This window comes from Capra hircus, chromosome 14 (genome assembly GCF_001704415.2).
Source record: "Capra hircus breed San Clemente chromosome 14, ASM170441v1, whole genome shotgun sequence".
NCBI lineage: Eukaryota > Metazoa > Chordata > Mammalia > Artiodactyla > Bovidae > Capra > Capra hircus.
Genome location: NC_030821.1, coordinates 12,615,632 through 12,635,123, shown reverse-complemented (window position 1 = coordinate 12,635,123; position 19,492 = coordinate 12,615,632). Strand labels below are relative to the sequence as shown.

The window sequence follows — 19,492 nt, the reverse complement described above, 5'->3', positions numbered from 1 at the left end:
TACTCTGTGCCTTCCTTTTCCAATTTTTAAATTAACTACATAAAAAGTACAATATCTATATTCTGAGACAAACCTCTACATTCAAGAGCTCCCACACAGAAGAATAATGCTTTATTTTAGGAAAATACTGTTATTAAATATACAAATGTAGTTATCATACCTCTTTCAAATGAAGGTGCCTTTAACATATCTTTATAATAAGAGTAATAAATGGCACTATCACCCTGAAATGTGATTTCCCGTTCAAGTTCCTAAAAGAAAATTAAATGATTATTTAAATACTCAGTGACTTAAATTTCAACTGCGATCTTTTTCTCTCCTCATATTCCAAATTAATGTTATTTATTTACCCTTTTATCCAAAGACATATTTGAATTTTCCTTTAATCACTAGTGGCCATATTAATAAGGTTAAACTTTTCCATAATCTGGCAATCACTTTAATGAAACACCTAAGGTTTAAACTGGATTGTAACTCATAAGTTATATGCCTATTACATGTAAGAAAAATCTAGAAGGAAAACCCAAAGTATTATCATAGGAGCACAAGAATAGTATGGCAGGTAATAAAAAATGACAGCTGAGGTGTCACAAGTCTATAATAAAAATATAAGTTTAAGAAGAAAGTATTGTCCATGTCTGACGTAGGGTGCAGCTTGCTTGGGGCTGGTGCATGGGGATGACCCAGAGAGATGTTGTGGGGAGGGAGGTGGGAGGGGGGTTCATGTTTGGGAACGCATGTAAGAATTAAAGATTTTAAAATTTAAAAAAAAAATAAAGGAAAAGGGTAAAAAAAAAAAAAAGAAGAAGAAAGTATTATTTTTCTATTACTATTCCATTTCCCTATGTATTCAGAAAAGCAAGCCCATAATTAGGGTTTAGAAGAGCAGCAGATAACTAATCCGTGATTTTCAAATGAACTTCCAGAAAAGTAAATAAATTTTAAAATTCCTAAACTGGGCTACCAAGAATATAGGTAGTCAAAAACACTGAAATCTGTGCTTTTCATGATGAATCAAACTTTCACAAATCAATAATCTTTTAAACATAAGTTATTTTCACAAATAATTTTATCATAATTTGATAAAATTGTATCACATCATTATACAAATGATATCAGAGCAGTTTCCCCAAAGTTTGATCAACAGAACTTCTTAATATTAAGGGGTATTACCTCAAAAGAATTCTGTGGTTAAGTAAGTTGTGTAAAGGCTAGATTAAAGAAAGTTAAATGAATTTCTTAATTGCAAGACTCTTCAGAATTTAGGTACACTGTGAATCTCATATAAAGTCTTTTCTAGATCTGTCTGATTAGATCTAGAGCCCTTTTTTCGAGCTCTTTTTTTCTCATTTAGAGTTTACTAGTTTAAATAAATTTCTTGAAAATCATTTTTTATGAATGGATACAGGATTTTCTTTCTACAATTTCAAAGATGTAAACTCTTAATCAGTGCTTCTCAAATTAAATGTGCATACAAATTCCTAAAGATCTTATTCAAACACAGATTCTGATTCTAAAGTATGGCCTGAGAACCTGCAACTCTGAAAAAGCTCCCAAATGATGCCAATAACCCTGACTCATCAAAATGCTCTGGAAAACGAAGTTCTTCATGTATGTCTTCTAGATTACCAAACCCTTGTTGTTCTCAATTCTGCCTACGTAACAGAATCATGTGGAAAGACTCTGTGCAATATTGACCCCAGATACTCTCTCTGCTTCATCTAAGAATCTGTGTTAGTTTTTAAATCATCCCCGATGACTCTACTGCACATTCAGTGTTGAAAACTACTATTTTCAAGGAAATAGGCTATGCAATAGTCTTGGTCAAATCAATACAGATGAGTAATTATTCAGCTAAATGTTTAGGTGTTGTTAGATAAATCAATGTCTGAAAAACATATAGTCAGCTTGACTACTCGCTCAAAAATAAGAACACCAACAAGAGTTTCCCCTAAAACAAAAACAAAAAATCTTTAAAGTCAAGTAGTAACCCTGTGAATTTTGCCAATGCATATTACAGATATATGTGACTGCAAAGATAAGTCTGAAAACAAACTTATTCAAAGGCCAAATGAATTATGAATATAACCACAGCAAACGTCTGTGGGTTACACAGGATTTAAAACCAAACATGAAACATACTAATATGAAGCAACATTTTAATAAATACCATTATGTCTGCTAATCATTTTCAGCACCTCCAGACATTCTAATCATATAATCCAAAAATTAAAATATTTTGATGCTGAAACATCCACAGACTGTTTCATAAATGTCAACTACCAAAACTACTAAAAAGCTGACTAGACTTTTTAACATTTCACTGCCATCAAAAAAGTTCCTGATAAATTTGCTGTGTGTGTGACTCAGGGAACAGGGGCTCTGTGACAGGTTGAAGGGTGAGATGGGGAGGGAGATGGGAGGGAGGTTCAGGAGGGAGGGGACATGGGTGTACCTATGGCTGATTCACATTGACGTCTGACAGAAAACAACAAAATTCTGTAAAGCAATTATCCTTCAATTAAAAAAAAAATTTTTAAGTCCCTGATAAATCAATTGCATGAAGAAAAGCACCCTCATTGTTTCTATTCTGTGACCTTGAAATACAATCTATTATACCTTTCAGGCTGATACCATGACTCAAAATAGCTTCTATACCATTTTGTTCCTAACGGCTTACAGCCACAACCTAAGAAAACACTTATCATATTACCATGCATTTTTATGTTTTGGCCCCCTGGAAAATGCACTTTTAAAATTAATATTAAATATTGAAGCAAATGTTCATATGTTCAACATTCTTTCTTCTTACCTGCCTGTTGGAAAACCAGAATTTCCGTTCATGATATGCTGATAAATAGAGCGCATATATCATACCACTAGTAACTGCTGCAAGACAGCCAATGAATATCTTTGCAAAGCGCTGAAATAATATATCTGAAAAGACATATCAAAAGTAATCAGTGACGGATGACATTTATATGTATGCAATTCTATTAAAAAGAAAAAGTAATCAAAAGTAGTATGCATCCTTGATGTGGTTTGACAAAAATGGCATTCTAACTATGTGGTCTTCCTACCCAAAACACATAATCCCAGTCTAATCACTAGAAAAATAGCAGTCAAATTCCAACAGAGGGGTATCCTACAATAAACCTGGTCAGTACTCCGCCAAACTGTCAAGGTCATCAAAAATAAGGGAAGTCTGAGAAATTGTCACAGCCAAGAAAAGTCTACGGAGACGTTATAACTACATGTAATGTGGTATCCTGAATGTGATCCCTTATTTTTTAACAGAAAAGGACATTAGATGAACATTAAAGAAAGTATGGACTTTAGTTAACATATTGAGGGCTTCCCAGGTGGCGCAGTGGTAAAGAATCCGCCTGCCAAAGCAAGAGAGGCGAGTTTGATCCCTTGGCTGGGAATATCTCCTAGAAGAGGAAATGGCAACCCACTCCAGTATTCTTGCCTGGGAAATCTCGTGGACAGAAGAGCCTGGTGGGTTACAGTCCATATAGTTGCAGAGAGTCAGACACGACTGAGCAACTGAGCACACAAGAGTATTCCATCAACCACTTCAAAAAAAAAAGTATCTAAAGCGACTGAAAGCAACTATACTCTAATAAAATTAATAATATATATTATTGATGCTAAAACAAAAATACTGTATCAATAAAATGGTTCATTATTTGTACCAAATGAACCATACTAATAAATTCTTACAGGGGGTGTGCAAGATAGGAACTCTGTACTACACTATCTATTCAATTATTTTATAAATTAAAAATAGTTTTTAAAATTCAAGTCTATCAGGGACAGCAGAGCCTGGTGGGCTGCCATCTACAGGGCCGCACAGAGTTGGACATGACTGACGCAACTTAGCAGCAGCAGCAGCAGCAGGGTAGAATGGATACATGTATATTATACATATTATAGATATACATAATATACAATGGATTCATGTATATTACGGCTGAATTTCTTCAGTATTCACCTGAAAGTATCACAATATTGTTTGTTAATTGGCTATACTCCAATACAAAAGAAAAAGTTTTTTAAAAATAAATAAAAGTCTATCAATCCAAAAAAGGAGTAAAAGGAATGTACTACCAAATATCTAGGGAAAAAAAATACAGGTTCATTTAGAATTACTATTGCTTTTTTTTTTCTTATCAAGTAATTTTTATTGAGGAATACTTTACACACTACAAATTATAGCTCTTTGAATTATACAAGGTAATGACTGTTGATGATTATATATTTAAAACATCATACACAACTGTTACATATATATATGTATGCAAATACTTCTTGTCAAAAGCATAGAACACATTTGAATTTTCTATACGCAGGATGATTTAGCCCTTCTACAGCTATTAAGATTCAGTGTAATAATAAATACCATATGATTTCACCTATATGTGTTATCTGAAAAAAATGAAAAGAACATAACAAAGCAGAAAGAAAGTCAGATACAGAGAACAGGTGGTTGCCAAACAGCAGACAAGTGGGGGGATGAAGAAATAGGTGAAGGGGATTATGATGTACAAACTTCTAGCTGCAAAATAAATGAAGCACAGATATGAAATGTACAGTGTGGGGACTATAGTCAATAATTATATATCTTTTTAAAAAAAACTTTTAATTTTACTTTGGAGTATAGGCAATTAACAATGCTTTGATGGTTTCAGGTACACAGCAAAGCAACTAAGCTGAACATATACATGTATCTGCTCTCCCCCAAATCCCCCTCCCATTCAGGCTGCCACATAACACTGAGCAGGGTTCCCAGTGATATGCAGTAGGTCTTTGTTGGTTATCCATTTTAAACACAGCAGTGTGTACACATCAATCTCAAACTCGATAACAATTCCTCCCAGCCACTGTCCCCCTGGTAGACAGAATTCATCTTTGTATGGTAACAGATGGCAAGGTGACTTACGGTGGTCATCATTTTTAAATCTACAGAACTATTGATTCACTATGTTGTGTAACAGGAACTAACATACTGTTGTAGGTCAGTTATACTTCAAAAACAAATTCAGAGAGAAAAAGATCAGACCTGTGGTTACCAGAGGTGAGAGGTGGGGAAGAGGGAACTGAATGAAGGTAGTCAAAATGTACAAACTTCCAGCTGTAAGATAAATAAGTACTAGGGATACAATATACTATATGGTATATATAATTAATACTGCTATGTTATATATGAAAGCTGTTAAGAAAGTAAAGCTTAAGAGTTCTCAAGGAAAAAAAAATTTATATTTCTTTAATTCTGTAATTTCTATTTCTTTAATTCTGTATCTAATGAACTTTTGTGATACTTATTCCATGATGTATGCAAGTTAAATCATTATGCCTATACAGTGCTGTATGTCAATTATATCTCAATAAAACTATAGGGGAAAAAAAAAAGATTCAGTAAATTAAGCCCAGGCCTCAAGGTCCAATGCCCAGTGTTATGTTACTGAATGACTGACAGGTTTGTAAAAACAAACCTGCTGACTTACTAATTTAGCTAAACTAAAACTGCAGCTTAATAAATTATTTAATAAATACTGGTATGCACAGCACATTAGAGACATTAAATACTAGCTAGATATCAGTAAATTAGTAAGAATTATATTAAAAATGCTTGAAAGATACTACCCAATAAATCAAATATTAGAATCAGAGAATTTCCTAGTGATTCAGTGGTTAGGACTTTGTTTTCACTGCCAAGGGCGAGGGTTCAATACCTGGTCAGGGAACCAAGATCCCACAAGTCATTTGACTTGGCCAAAGGTGAAAATAAATATGTAAATAAATGTTTTTTAAAAAGAATCAGCATGACACAATTATTTTACAATTACTGTTTCCAATAGCAAATGGAAAGCATTTGCCCTGGCACAAAGCAAGAGATAAGTAAATAATAGTTATTACTATTGGGCTATAAAAGCATACTTGCAAAAATATATAAGATAGTTAATTAAAGCAGTGTTGACACAACATAACCTATAAAAAGACTACAAGAAAATTTACCTAACATGGTAATTTGGTAAAAGCACTAAACGTATCTTTTCCTGTATCTTTTAAATTAATTCCTGGACAATGAAAATTAATCCTGTTAATCAAGGGCTATTACAAAAAATACACTCAACCAAATCCTACATATAAATGCCTTATCTTAGTACTATTTTTTGTGAAGATTCTGTAGAGTCAAAGCTGGAATCAAGCTATCAGTGTTCAGTGTATAAGTATATACGTTTTAGAAAAAATGAAGAGCTCTGGGTCCTGGAAATTATTTATTTAAAAATTATCATGGGAGTTCCCTGGTGGTCTAGTGGTTAGAATTCCGGGCTTTCACTGCCATGGCCCAACCACGGTTCAATACCTGGTTAGGGAACTGAGATCCAGCAAGCTGTGCAGCATGGCCAAAAAAAAAAAATTACCATTTAAAATTGGAAAACTGGAAAGTAAAGGACTGATTTCCAGTTAAGTTACATTAGTCCCAAACAGGCCTAATCAAAAAACTTCTGTATGTTTCAACCCCAAGTTAACTCCCTTATTCGGAACTGAGATCCCATAAGCCACATAGCCAAAAAAAAAAAAGAAACATAGTATTCAATTTCACAAAAAGTAAAATAAACAAAAGAAAAAAGTACAAATACACTGAAAAAATATAAGCAGTACTTGTCAAAATTTTAATAGCTATTATCTAGTAGTTCTTGCCTGGAGAATCCCAGGGACGGCGGAGCCTGGTGGGCTGCCGTCTATGAGGTCGCGCAGAGTCGGACACGGACTGAAGCGACTTAGCAGCAGTAGAATTACACATATATTTTATTTTTATTACACTTTTCTCTATTTTCACATTTTTGATCCTAAAAACACATTTTTGTAGTTGGGGGAAAATACTGTTCTATAGTAGCTACCTCTAAATTGCTTAATAGAACAATTGCCTATACTGTATTTTCCAAAACATAATAAATGACCACTGTATTAGTTGTCTTTGCTGTAGTGAAGAAGTGACCCCCATACTTCCAATGGCTTAGAAAACAAGGATTTGCTTCTCACTCATGTTACTATGGATTTTGGATTAGCAGTCACTCCCCACTCAATTCCAGATTTTAGATTAGCTGTGGCTCCTCTTGTATCTTCAGAGTTCCAGAATGGAATCAGTCCCTATTTGGGACATGCTGTTCTCATTACAGAGGAAAAGATCAGAACAGGCAAAAACATATAATGCCTCTTCCAACTTCTGATTAGAACAAGTACACTGCTACTTTAACTCACAGTCCATTGACTCAGCAACTCACATATATAAACCTGACAATGGGGTATGGAAGTACACTCTGTTTCAGAGAGGCACTCCAAATGAACACAATAATGGGAAAGAACATACAACACATTTTCAGGGAAGGGAGAAAATATTTGTGAACAACTGAAGAATCCATCAGGGTTTGCCCCGTTCATCACAAATATCTACTTCCCTTCAAAGGCAAAAATCACTTACTCCTCAGGAAAGATACCCTAAGAGAAGCCTATTCGGCCTGCTTCCTGAATGTAGAAAGTTAGGAATTCAAACATCATTTCAAGACATGAATAGCTGGGTTCTTCTTAACCTAGGCTGGCAGCTCTGTTGACAGTATGTATCTCTCTAAGCTTAGCCGTCAATTTGCCTAGGTATTTACCTAAGAGAAATAAAAATTGTTGCTGTTGTTTAGTCGCTACGTCATGTCCGAATCTTTGTGACCTCATGGTCTGTAACCCACCAGGCTACTCTGTCCATGGGATTTCCCAGACAATACTGGTGTAGCTTGACATTTCCTTCTCCAAGAGAAATAAAAATAGATGTCCACAAAAAGACTGGTACAAGTTTTCATAGCAGCCTTATTCATAATAGCTAAATCTTGGAAATTACTCAAATATCCAACTAGAAAAGCAGGAATAAACTCTTACAGCAAGATGAATGAATCTCAAAATGATTACATTTTAAGGATAACATATTGAACTAAGTGAAAGAATCCAGACACAAAGGCATATATGTTGTGTGATTCTATTTACATTAAATTCTACAACATACAAAGTTAATCAATATTTAAAAATATCAGAAGAGTGGTTGTTTTAGGGGGCACAGGGGAACTCTACTGGAAAGGGATACAAAAGAACTTTCTGGGATAAGGGAAATGTTATGTATCTTAATTGTATTCAAGTACCAAAATTCACTTAATACCTATGATTCTGTGCATTTTATTGTTAAGTTGTACCTTAATTTTACAAAATTAAATCATTCATTTTTGCAAAGAAAAAAACAATTTTATTGTTTTTTTTACCTACTTGATTCCAGTCAGCTCTGTTCTCTAATAACTACCCCAAATTTTTCTTCTAGATATGCCTCTCTCAGAGGTTTAACTACATGTATTTTGAACTAATCAAGCTTTGCTTATTTGTCACAAAAGCCACACCTTTTGTTCTTTTCCCCTGAGTGCTTTATTCAACTGAAAGGAGTTACTAGGAACTACTTTAAACCTCATACATTTTAACAGACTAAGTGACCGATCATGCCCTTGATTTGGTCATTGCCCTAAGGATTCATCTTTATCAGTCTTTGTTACTTAAAGTATTTCTCAATTTTATGATTTACTACTTGAAAAGACAAACAATACTAACTTCAACACTACAAGTCTCAGAAATTTCGGACTCCTATTTTCCTCTACATGTCTGCTGGCAAATGGGCCAGTTCTGTTCTAATGGATCTCTTTCCTGCAATCAAAGCAGTTCATAAGCAAGGTACCCTAGTAATAATCTCTTTTGTGATCTTGTTATCTAAAGTAATAAAAACAAAAGTTAGTACTAGAATTATAACTATTCACAAGAAACAGTTTTATAAAATGATTTATCACACATATGATGTATTATTATTTTCCATCTCCCAAAATGTTTATCTTTTTTGAACAAATTTATATAAATTGGCTTTGAACTCCCTTTGAGAAGAATCTAATGGTAAAAGCTGTTCAGCTCCTAAGGATGGCATATTCTCCAGAGCCACTTTCAGATATGGTTCAGGAGGATAATGAAAAAGGAAGGACCTTCAGAGGATAAAGCCAAGGACCACAAAGAACAATGAACTGGGCAACTACCCCCAGGGAAAACAGCTAGTGACTAATCAAGAAACATTCCCTTCTCCAGAGGAGGAAGACCTCCAGTGTTTAATGTATCTCTTACTCTTCCTCTTTCTGAATGGAAGCATTTATTTTGGTTATCCTGTCTCCAACCAAAAATGTATAATGGAAAAGTGGACATGTACAGAAAAGATTACCATAGCAGGCTTATAACTGCTTTGCTAAGAAAAGCCTGCTTAAAAAAAAGAAAAGCCTGCTTAAAAGCTAAGCTCTTGGTAGGTCTCTGGGAACCTGGATTTCCGAAGGTTTCACATCATTTTCTAATGAGTGGTTTACTGTGTTTAACTTACTTGTGCAAACAGTATGCTTCACACCTACTGCTTTCTTTCTAGGAGTCTAGAACTTTTGCATGCATTAAGCAGAGGTTACATGATCAGCCACCACTAAAAATCCTGAGCAGAGTTGTTAATAAGCTTCCCAGGCAGACAAAACAACAAATGCCACAAACTGAGGCTGAAGGAATTATGCATGTCCTGTGTCCTGGAAGCTTTTGCCCATATGCCTTTTCCCTTTGCTGATTTTGTTTTAGATTGTTCAATCTCTGAATACAAGACTGGGTTTGGGGACCCCTGACACAGAGCAAGTAACTTGTTTTTTCAATTCTTTTGGATCAGAATGAGTCAGAGCTAACTCTGAATAGACCCTAATAAGATGACCTTAGGTTCAAGACTGATGCCCTCACTAGGTAAGACTGAGCGTCTTCCTTGGAGTCGGGGAGGTATCAAGTATACTCTGCCTGAGGGAGAGAAATAAATATTTATGACCAAAAGCCCAGAATGTGGTAGACTATTATTATTACTCCCAACTACTTTGTCCTTTCCTGTAAAGATTTTTCATCCCTGCCCATGACCACGTGACTTGTCAGGCATCCTGTAGTCAGAATAAACTTCTCCATCCCATGGCCTGGATTGACTGGATGACTTCTTTGGGCCAAAAGAATGCAAGTACAAGTGACAGTGTGCAGTTCAGCAAAAGCTTTAAGAGGTGCCGCATGACTCTGCCTGTCTCCTGCTCTTTTTCTCTGCCACAAGAACACATCCCAGGGAATTCCCTGGTGGTCCAGTGGCTGAGACTCTGAGCTCCCAGTGCAGGGGGCCCAGGTTCGATCCCCAGTCAGGGAGCTAGATCCCATATGCTACAACTAAGACCCAGAGCAGCCAAATAAATAAATTTAAAAAAAAAAAAGTTTAAAAAAAAAAAAAAAGAACACATCTCAAATAGAGACTGTTCCTTCAGGACACATGAAGCTTCATCAGCCAACCGACAGCCACAATATGCAAGTTAATCAGAAATAAACGCTTTCTGTAAGCCAGGGACACTTAGGAATTGTTCTACAGCAAAACCTAATGAAAGATGATTGATAGCACCACATACTTAAGACAAAATTAACTTATAATTTAAAATATTACTGTAAAATATACTACCTAACATAACTATTTTTATAATAGTAAAAAACCTCCAAATCTAACTTACATTTTGGAGCTCTTTCAGGAACTGGAGTGTCATTGATTTTCTCTTCTTTGGCAGATTCTTTATTTTCTGAAGACTTTGGCTTTTTTCTTTGGCGCAGTTCTATAGTTGGTCCTTAAAATATTTGAGACGTTATTGCAATGTGTGTAACAAATTATTCTGTCTGTATCTTGAACTGATTTACCTTTATTATACTAAGGCAAAAGTCCCATGAAGAACTATTAGTACCAAAGATAACTCTTTTCATAATTATTTTAGCACTCCCTGCAAAACAAACATTTCTACAAACCAAAAGACAATATAAATTCTGCCTCCAATACATGCTTTCAGAGTCTTATTGATAAACTGAGCTCTTCTCTTGAGATGATGCTATTTTCAAAACATCCTAAAATAAGTAAACTCTTTCAGAATGACTAGAGAACAAAGTGTTATTTAATAAATTGGCTTATTTTTCAAGTTACCTGAGAGTATCATATGCATTATTCATGAATTAACAATTTTTTAAAATAAAAATATAATAAAATAAATTGATCATAAAATTATACTTCATTTGTTTAAAATCCTGAAGGTTCTACAGAATTTCACAGTGCTGTGTTATCATTATCATTCTACAGTCTTAGGTGTTTAGGTCTCAGAAAATAGGCTGAACCTATAAAAATCCCTATATTTGGGAAGCTCTCAGAAATTTTTCCAATATTCCATTATCTACTATTTCTACAACCGATTAAAAAAAATGTAATGCAGAAAGTACTTTCAAATCAGTAAACTAAACTCCAAATTAAACAAGAATTTACTATATTCTCCCTAATTACTCTTCCTCCCTAGTTAATTATGAGGCAGACTGTGTCACGTAGGTATAGAACACCATCATGGGCTGTCAAGGTTTAAGGTGGTACAAGAATTTATCTCTTTCCTATAGAAGCAGGGTTTGCTGCTGGTAAGTCGCTTCAGTCGTGTCTGACTCTGTGCGACCCCATAGACGGCAGCCCACCAGGCTCCCCCGTCCCTGGGATTCTCTAGGCAAGAACACTGGAGTGGGTTGCCATTTCCTTCTCCAACGCATGAAAGTGAAAAGTGAAAGTGAAGCCACTCAGTCGTGCCCGACTCTTTGCGATCCCATGGACTGCAGCCTACCAGGCTCCTTCATCCATGGGATTTTCCAGGCAAGAGTACTGGAGTGGGGTGCCATTGCCTTCTCCATAGAAGCAGGGTTTAATGAGTCTAAAAAGAGAAGTCAAAAAAGGAGAAATGAATTAGATACTATTGCTGATATCAGATGGCTAATTCTAACTTTACTGCGGAAAATGAATAAAATTTATTTTAAAAAAGCTTCAAAGCAAATTTGTATGTTTGTTAAAATGTCTTTCAACAACAACAAAAAATGTCTTTCAACACTGACATACTGAGGGAAAAAAAATACTATATACTTAGTGGCTTCTGTCTGACTAGTCTAAATTTTAACCATTTTTATATCATTTATTCTTTATTTTATAATCATGTTAAGTAGCAAAGTCAGTGAACAGATTGGAAAATGACATTATTAGAAAAGTCATACCATGGATATTGAGCATTTTTGCATACAAATCTGGGACAACTAATAAATACTATTATATTCCTCATTTATGATTTCCTTTAAATTTTGCTATGGGTTAAAACAAAAGTTAAAAGCAGTCAACAAGAATGAAAATTTATGTAAAGCCAAACAAAGTCTTTTGTTGCAAGCGATCATTTTAAATTTTATTGAAAAAGAACACAGGGCTTCCCTGGTGGTCCAGTGGTTAAGAATCTGCCTGCCAATGCAGGAGACATGGGCTTGGTCCCTGGTCCAGGAAGATTCCACAGGCCGTGAGGTAATTATGGCCGTGCACCACAACTACTGAAGCCTGAGCACCATAGAGCCTAGGTCCCACAACAAGAGAAGCCACCACCATGAGAGGCCCTGCACCACAACTGGAGAGTAGGCCTCCACCCCACAACCACAGAAAGCCCAGCAACGAAGAACCAAAACAGTCAAAAATCAAATAAATACATAAACAAATTTTAAAAAGAATGTAACCACAAGTAGACACACATCCATGATTAAACACGTTAAAAAATGTAATTGGGTAATTTCAGAAATCAAGTAAACAAATCTACTGAAAGTTAAAGTGTTAGTCGCTCAATTGTATCCAACGCTTTGCAGCATGGTGGACTAGAGCCCGCCAGGTTCCTCTGTCCATGGGATTCTCTAGGCAAGCATACTGGAGTGCTTTGCCATTTCCTTCTTCAGGGGATCTTCCTGACCCAGGGATCAAACTCAGGTCTCCTGCACTGCAGGCTGATTCTTTACTGTCTGAGCAACCAGGCAAGCCAAACAAAATATGTGACCAATGAGTTAGATAGGGCTTTTTTTATTACACAAAGTCTTAAAGTATGCATTTAAGATAACAACTTGGAAAGGATGAGGATATTCACAGAAAAGTGTTCTTCACAAAAAGCTATCATTTTTCTTTTTAAAAAAATTTCTCTATAAAATGAATCACTTTACAGAGATTTTAATAGAGTGTGCACACACATGGGTTTTTTTGTTTTGTTTTTTGCATCCATGCTGCACAGGATGCGGGATCTTAGTTCTCTAGGGATCAAACCCATGACCCCTAAAGTGGACACTCAGAATCCTAAGCAATGGACCTCCACGGAATTTCAGTACTATTTTCTTGATTCTAAAATGTCATATATTTTAAGACACTATTTAATAATAGTTTTTCAAGAGGAAAACAAAACAAAACACTACCATATTAAATACCTGCATTGATTTTAAGACATGCCAATTTCAGTGGCATTAAACTGTGGGAGCAAAAAGTACTATTTAGGAAATACAGTAACCTTTTTAACCAATCTCTTCCATCTTGTTCCTAAACTTTTTGCCTGTGACTATAAAACAAAACTGGATGCAAATTTTACCTCATTTTCTTTATGTTGATCTTTTAACTTCATAATTGACAGACAAAGCCCAGAATCCCTAGGTGGATAAGCAACAAAGACCAAAGCAGTGGCTAAACCAGATTATTCATTCTGATAGGAAAGCTCTGGGTTAGAATTCAAGTTTTCTTTTCGCTATCTTATAATTTTAGCATTGTAAAGAAAAAGTCCAGTAAATAAAAATGATAACACAGCCACAGGAACAACCTACTATTTCAGTCTCTGGCTCTGTGATCTTCACATCACACAGTTAACAAGGCTACAAATAGGCTTTCAAATGTCCATCTAGACTATACATAGCAGTTTCCAAGAAAAGTGTGAATACTGCTCTACTCAAAGCTGTCACTTTCTTTGCTCTAACATTTCTTCCAGGATATACAAATACAATACCATGAATCTCTACAGCATCAAGAGAAGATGAGATTCCCAGAGAGTATTTACTTAGAGAAAACATAGGACAAAGAAAAGGGTCCAAGTGAAGTGAATGATAAGCAAAAAAGCAATATAGAAAACATGTGTATACAAGTAAAATAGACTATTTAGTCAAATTTTAATACAGTGAATACAAATAACATGCATTTTGAAAAAGTATGGAGTGCCTAATAAACATAAAGTACTCAGAATAATGCCTAGCACATAGACATGTTTATTATAAATAACACTACTAGATTTCAATAAATAAGAATTTAATTACTAGTTGTTGCTGTGCTCAGTCATGTCTGACTCTCTGCGACCCTTTGGGCTGTAGCCCTCCAGGCTCCTCTGTCCATGGGATTTTTCAGGCAAGAATATTGGAGTGGTTTTGTTATTTCCTCCTCCAGGGGATCTTCCCAACCCAGAGATCCAACCCATATCTCCTGTGTCTCCTGCATTGCAAGCATATTCTTTACCTGCTGAGCCATTGGGGAAGCACACCTAACGCATTAGACAGCCAAATATTTATGGAATTAAAAGTCTGTTGAATGAAACTATAACTTAACAAAACTTCAATGCATTAATTATTCCAAGTAAGAGGTATTTCATTCCTTTGGATTATCTGTCGTTCTACAAAGTCATTTTTCACTTTATATCACGGAAGTAAATTTCACAAACTTGTATGGGTTATGAAATCACAACTGGTTCCACATCATATCTGTTTAGTTAGGTCTAACTTTAACCTGTTAAAACAATTCCTCATTAGCATGATATATAATATTAAAGACTTTTAGTACTGCAGTTTTAATTTTTTTATGCTTTAAGTGCTCATGGAAACATATAAGTGAGCTTATCAACCCACCCCAAGATTTGCAGGTAGTTAGAAAAGTAAAAAATATGAAAAAATCTGTCACATATACTGGAACCAAAGATAAAACCAAGGGGACAAACAGAAATACATTCTTCCTTACCAACTACAAAGAATTTAGTTTTGAAGCTGTTTTTAGGTACAGTGTCTTAAATTAGACCAGTTTTAACCCAGAAAACTTAAGGAGGAGGAGGAGGTAAATATGAAGCAAGACTGGGCGCAGGAACAGAGCAGCAAGTCACAGAGCAAACAATTCTTAATTTTTTGTAAACTGTTTTCCATTGAATTCTTCAGACTCCCTTCTTGCATTCCTGGTTTAGCAAGGCTTCAGTCTAAACAGATCACGTCCACAACCCTCCGCAACAAGGTTAAAAAGTCATATTTTCCAGAATGAAAAGTCTAACTGCTCAGTCAGGCGATATCATTATATCTATGCCTGAAAGCACCATGCCTATTATGGACATGTGACACAAATGTTTCCTAGAACATCTCTCGCTGGCGAAGTTCCGCCCAGCTCCCCATTTTTCTCTCATATCTATCAACTTCTGTGAATCAATACTGAGTGAGCTGTCTTGGCAGTGGCCCTGAAGACGTGGAAAGCTTTCTCCAGCCCACCTACTTTCACTCTCAAAGCACTCCCGGCTTCCGGATCCCCCCAAAGGCACCCAGTCCTTCTCCCTGTGCCGTCGCCCCCTAAACCTGTAAATGAAATTGGCTGACCTTCACTCTTCCGCTTCTGCTTCTTCGTCTCCTCCCAATCCACCTCATTACCCCTTTCATCCCAAACCCTTGCCTCTTTCTGCCCCCACCTTGGCGTGCGGCTCCTCTTACCCAGGGGTGACCTGGGCAGCACCCACAGACGTCTCAGGAGCGCACTCAGCCCGAGGGGCACTCGGCAACACGACTTTCACTCCCGAAGGAGACACTCAGCACTCGCACCGACATCTTCTCAACCCGAGTCTGTCCCCCGCTCCGCTCGCTCACCAGCAGCTCCCGGCCCTTCCTCTCAGCCACTCCCCCCACGGCGTTCTCTCCCGCGACCCGATTTCCAACTTCAAGCTCCACTTCTGCCTCCCACTCGAGCCGGCACGACTTCAGGCCGTCCACTCCACTCCCTCTCGATGTCTCCGCACACCTCCCGCCCCTCTCGCCGAGGTCCCGCTCCTTTCCGCCGGACAGCCGCGCCACCAGCCGCCCGGGTCTCCCGGCCCTACTCCCGAGACCTCTGGCGGCCGTACGCGCGCCGGACCCCGGGGCCGGTCACCTTCTTCCTCCGCCATCGTCCCCGCGGAGGCCGGGGGGTACTCCCTCGGGGCTCCAGCGCCGCCCGGCGTCTCCCGCCTCCGCGTAGCCGAGCCCCGCGGCTCTCCTCAGGCCCGCTCGCGGGCCGCCGCGCCCCCACTTCCTGACCCGCCCACTCACCCCCCCTCCGGTGTCGCCGCCAACCGCGTCCCCCCGCCCCGGGCCGCCTTGGAACCAGAGTGCTGGGAGCGGAGGGCTGGCCGGAGTGTTTGGCGCGAGCGCCTGGGCCTGAGCGGGCAGGAAGGAAGGCGGCTCAGGCGGGGGTGGCTCCGCCCACGGCTGGCGCTCCGGGCCCCTTCCGCCCACACCCCAGGAGACAAATCCCGGGGTTCCCGCTGAGGCCCTTCCCCCAACACACACCGGTGAAGGTGGGTGCCCGAGGGCCCTTCTGGCACTTTTGTGACTCAGGTATTCCCTGGTGGCTCAGACGATAAAGACTCCGACTGCAGTGCGGGAGACCTGGGTTCGATCCCTGGGTCGGGAAGATCCCCTGGAGGAGGCCATGGAAACCCGTTCCAGTGATCTTGCCTGGAGAATCCCCAGTGCACATAGGAGCCTGGTGGGCTGCAGTCCATGGGGTCGCAAAGAGTCAGACACGACTGAGTGATTAAGCACGGCACAGTCCAGAGAATATCCAGATCCAGCCCCCGTACCTGCCCCATTTTACAGAGAGGAAAAGGAGGTCGAGCGAGTCTAAGTCAACAAGCTAGTCTGAGCCAGGGCTCCTGAATCCTCAGAGGGCCTTCAGAGCGCGGCAAAACCCATTTGTGTTGTTGGCACATTGGTTTAGTAGCCCACTAGACATTTACAAGACGGAGAAGGCAATTGCAACCCACTCCAGTACTCTTGCCTGGAAAATACCATGGACGGAGGAGCCTGGAAAGCTGCGGTCCATGGGGTTGCTGAGGGTCGGACACAACTGAACAACTTCACTTTCACACATTGGAGAAGGAAATGGCAACCCACTCCAGTGTTCTTGCCTGGAGAATCCCAGGGTCGGGGGAGCCTGGTGGGCTGCCGTCTGTGGGGTCGCACAGGGTCGGACACCACTGAAGCGACTTAGCAGCAGCAGCAGCAGACATTTACAAGAAAAAAACTTGTACTTGCAACTTAAGTGTTTTAACCGCCCAAAGTGGTTAAACAAATGTATCTGCATTTCATAACATTATTTTACAAACAGTAATACTACGGCCAGTAATAGAGGGTGCAGTTTAGATATTCCACAGCAATGGAACATAGTTTTAACTTGCATACTGTTTGTCTTCATTTTTATTATATCAGGCATTCTCCAAATATACCTGGATCTTTCCCCCTCAACAGTGTTGTTGTCGTTCAGTCGTTAAGTCTTGTATTTGTGTCCCCATGGACTACAGCATGACAGGCTCTCCTGTCCTTCACTATCTCCCAGGGTTTACTCAGATTCATGACCATTAAGTCAGTGATACTTTTTAACCATCTTACCCTCTGACGTGGCCCTTCTCCTTTCACCTTCAGTCTTTCCCAGAGTCAGAGTCTTTCCCAGTAAGTCAGCTCTTCACATCGGGTGGTGGAACGATTGGAGCTTCAACTTTAGCAACAGTCTTTCAAATGAATATTTCGGGTTGATTTCCTTTCAGTTCAGTTCAGTTCAGTCGCTCAGTCGTGTCCGACTCCTTGTGACCCCATGAATTGCAGCACGCCAGGCCTCCCTGTCCATCACCATCTCCCAGAGTTCACTCAGACTCACGTCCATTGAGTCCGTGATTCCATCCAGCCATCTCATCCTCGGTCGTCCCCTTCTCCTCCTGCCCCCAATCCCTCCCAGCATCAGAGTCTTTTCCAATGAGTCAGCTCTTCGCATGAGGTGGCCGAAGTACTGGAGCTTCAGCTTTAGCATCATTCCTTCCAAAGAAATCCCATGGCTGATCTCCTTCAGAATGGACTGGTTGGATCTCCTTGCAGTCCAAGAGACTCTCAAGAGTCTTCTCCAACACCACAGTTCAAAAGCATCAATTCTTTGGCGCTCAGCCTTCTTCACAGTCCAACTCTCATATCCATACATGACCACAGGAAAAACCATGGCCTTGACTAGACGGACCTTAGTCGGCAGAGTAATGTCTCTGCTTTTGAATATACTATCTAGGCTGTTTCTTCCAAGGAGTAAGCATCTTTTAATTTCATGGCTGCAATCACCATCTGCAGTGATTTTGGAGCCCCCAAAAATAAAGTCTGACACTTTTTCCACTCTTTCCCCATCTATTTCCCATGAAGTGATGGGACCAGATGCCATGATCTTCGTTTAGCTTTAGGTTTAAGCTCCTTGCTCTCCAAGGGATTCTCAAGAGTCTTCTCTAGCACCACAGTTCAAAACCATCGGTTCTTTGGCGCCCAGCCTTCTTTCCAGTCCACCTGTCACATCTGTACATGACTACTAGAAAAACCATAGCTTTGACCTTGTCACATATTAAAAAGATGTCTCTGCTTTGAATACAATGGCTGGGTTTGTCATAGCTTTCCTTCCAAGGAGCAAGCATCTTTTAATTGCATGGCTGCAGTCATTCTCTGCAGTGATTTTGGAACCCAAAAAAATAATATCTGTCACTGCTTCCACTTTTTCCCCTTGTATTTGCCATGAAATGATGGGACTGGATGCCATGATCTTAAGTTTTTGAATGTTGCGTTTTAAGTTAAGCTTTTCACCCTCATCAAAGAGGCTCTTTAGTTCCTCTTCACTTTCTGCCATTAGAGTGGTATTATCTGCATATCTAAGATTGTTGAAATTTCTCCCAGCAATCTTGATTTCAGCTTGTGAGTCACCCAGGCTGACATTTCGCATGAAATACTCTGCATATAAGCCAAATAAGCAGGATGACAATATACAGCATTGTCATACTGCTTTCCGAATTTTGAACCAGTCAATTGTTCCATGTCCTATCCTAACTGTTCCTTCTTGACCTACTTACAGATTTCTCAGCAGACAGGTAGGGTAACTCGGTACTCCCATCTCTTTAAGAATTTTCCACAGTTTATTGTGATCCACACAGTCAAAGGCTTTCAGTTCAGTTCAATTCAGTTCAGTCGCTCAGTCGTGTCCGACTCGTTGTGACCCCATTAATCGCAGCACGCCAGGCCTCCCTGTCCGTCACCAACACCCAGATTTCACTCAGACTCACGTCCGTCGAGTCAGTGATGCCATCCAGCGATCTCATCCTCGGTCGTCCCCTTCTCCTCCTGCCCCCAATCCCTCCCAGCATCAGAGTCTTTTCCAATGAGTCAACTCTTCCCATGAGGTGGCCAAAGTACTGGAGTTTCAGCTTCAGCATCATTCCCTCCAAAG

The 19,492-nt window shown here is 39.0% G+C and overlaps 1 protein-coding gene across 3 annotated transcripts in view; it reads right to left on the bottom strand.

Annotated features, from left to right (window-relative positions):
* Nucleotides 1-16,303, bottom strand: part of DPY19L4 (dpy-19 like 4 (C. elegans)) — a 59,341-nt gene extending 43,038 nt beyond the window's left edge. Inside the window, exons 1-5 of one of the 3 annotated variants that reach the window (XM_018058234.1) lie at nucleotides 16,139-16,303; nucleotides 11,766-11,852; nucleotides 10,635-10,745; nucleotides 2,813-2,937; nucleotides 161-251 (exon numbers count right to left, since the gene is read on the bottom strand). In XM_018058234.1, coding sequence (XP_017913723.1) covers nucleotides 161-251; nucleotides 2,813-2,937; nucleotides 10,635-10,745; nucleotides 11,766-11,852; nucleotides 16,139-16,154 — 430 coding nt within the window. In that variant the 5' untranslated portion in view covers nucleotides 16,155-16,303. The other 2 variants (XM_018058235.1, XM_018058236.1) reach the window with 2 other exon arrangements.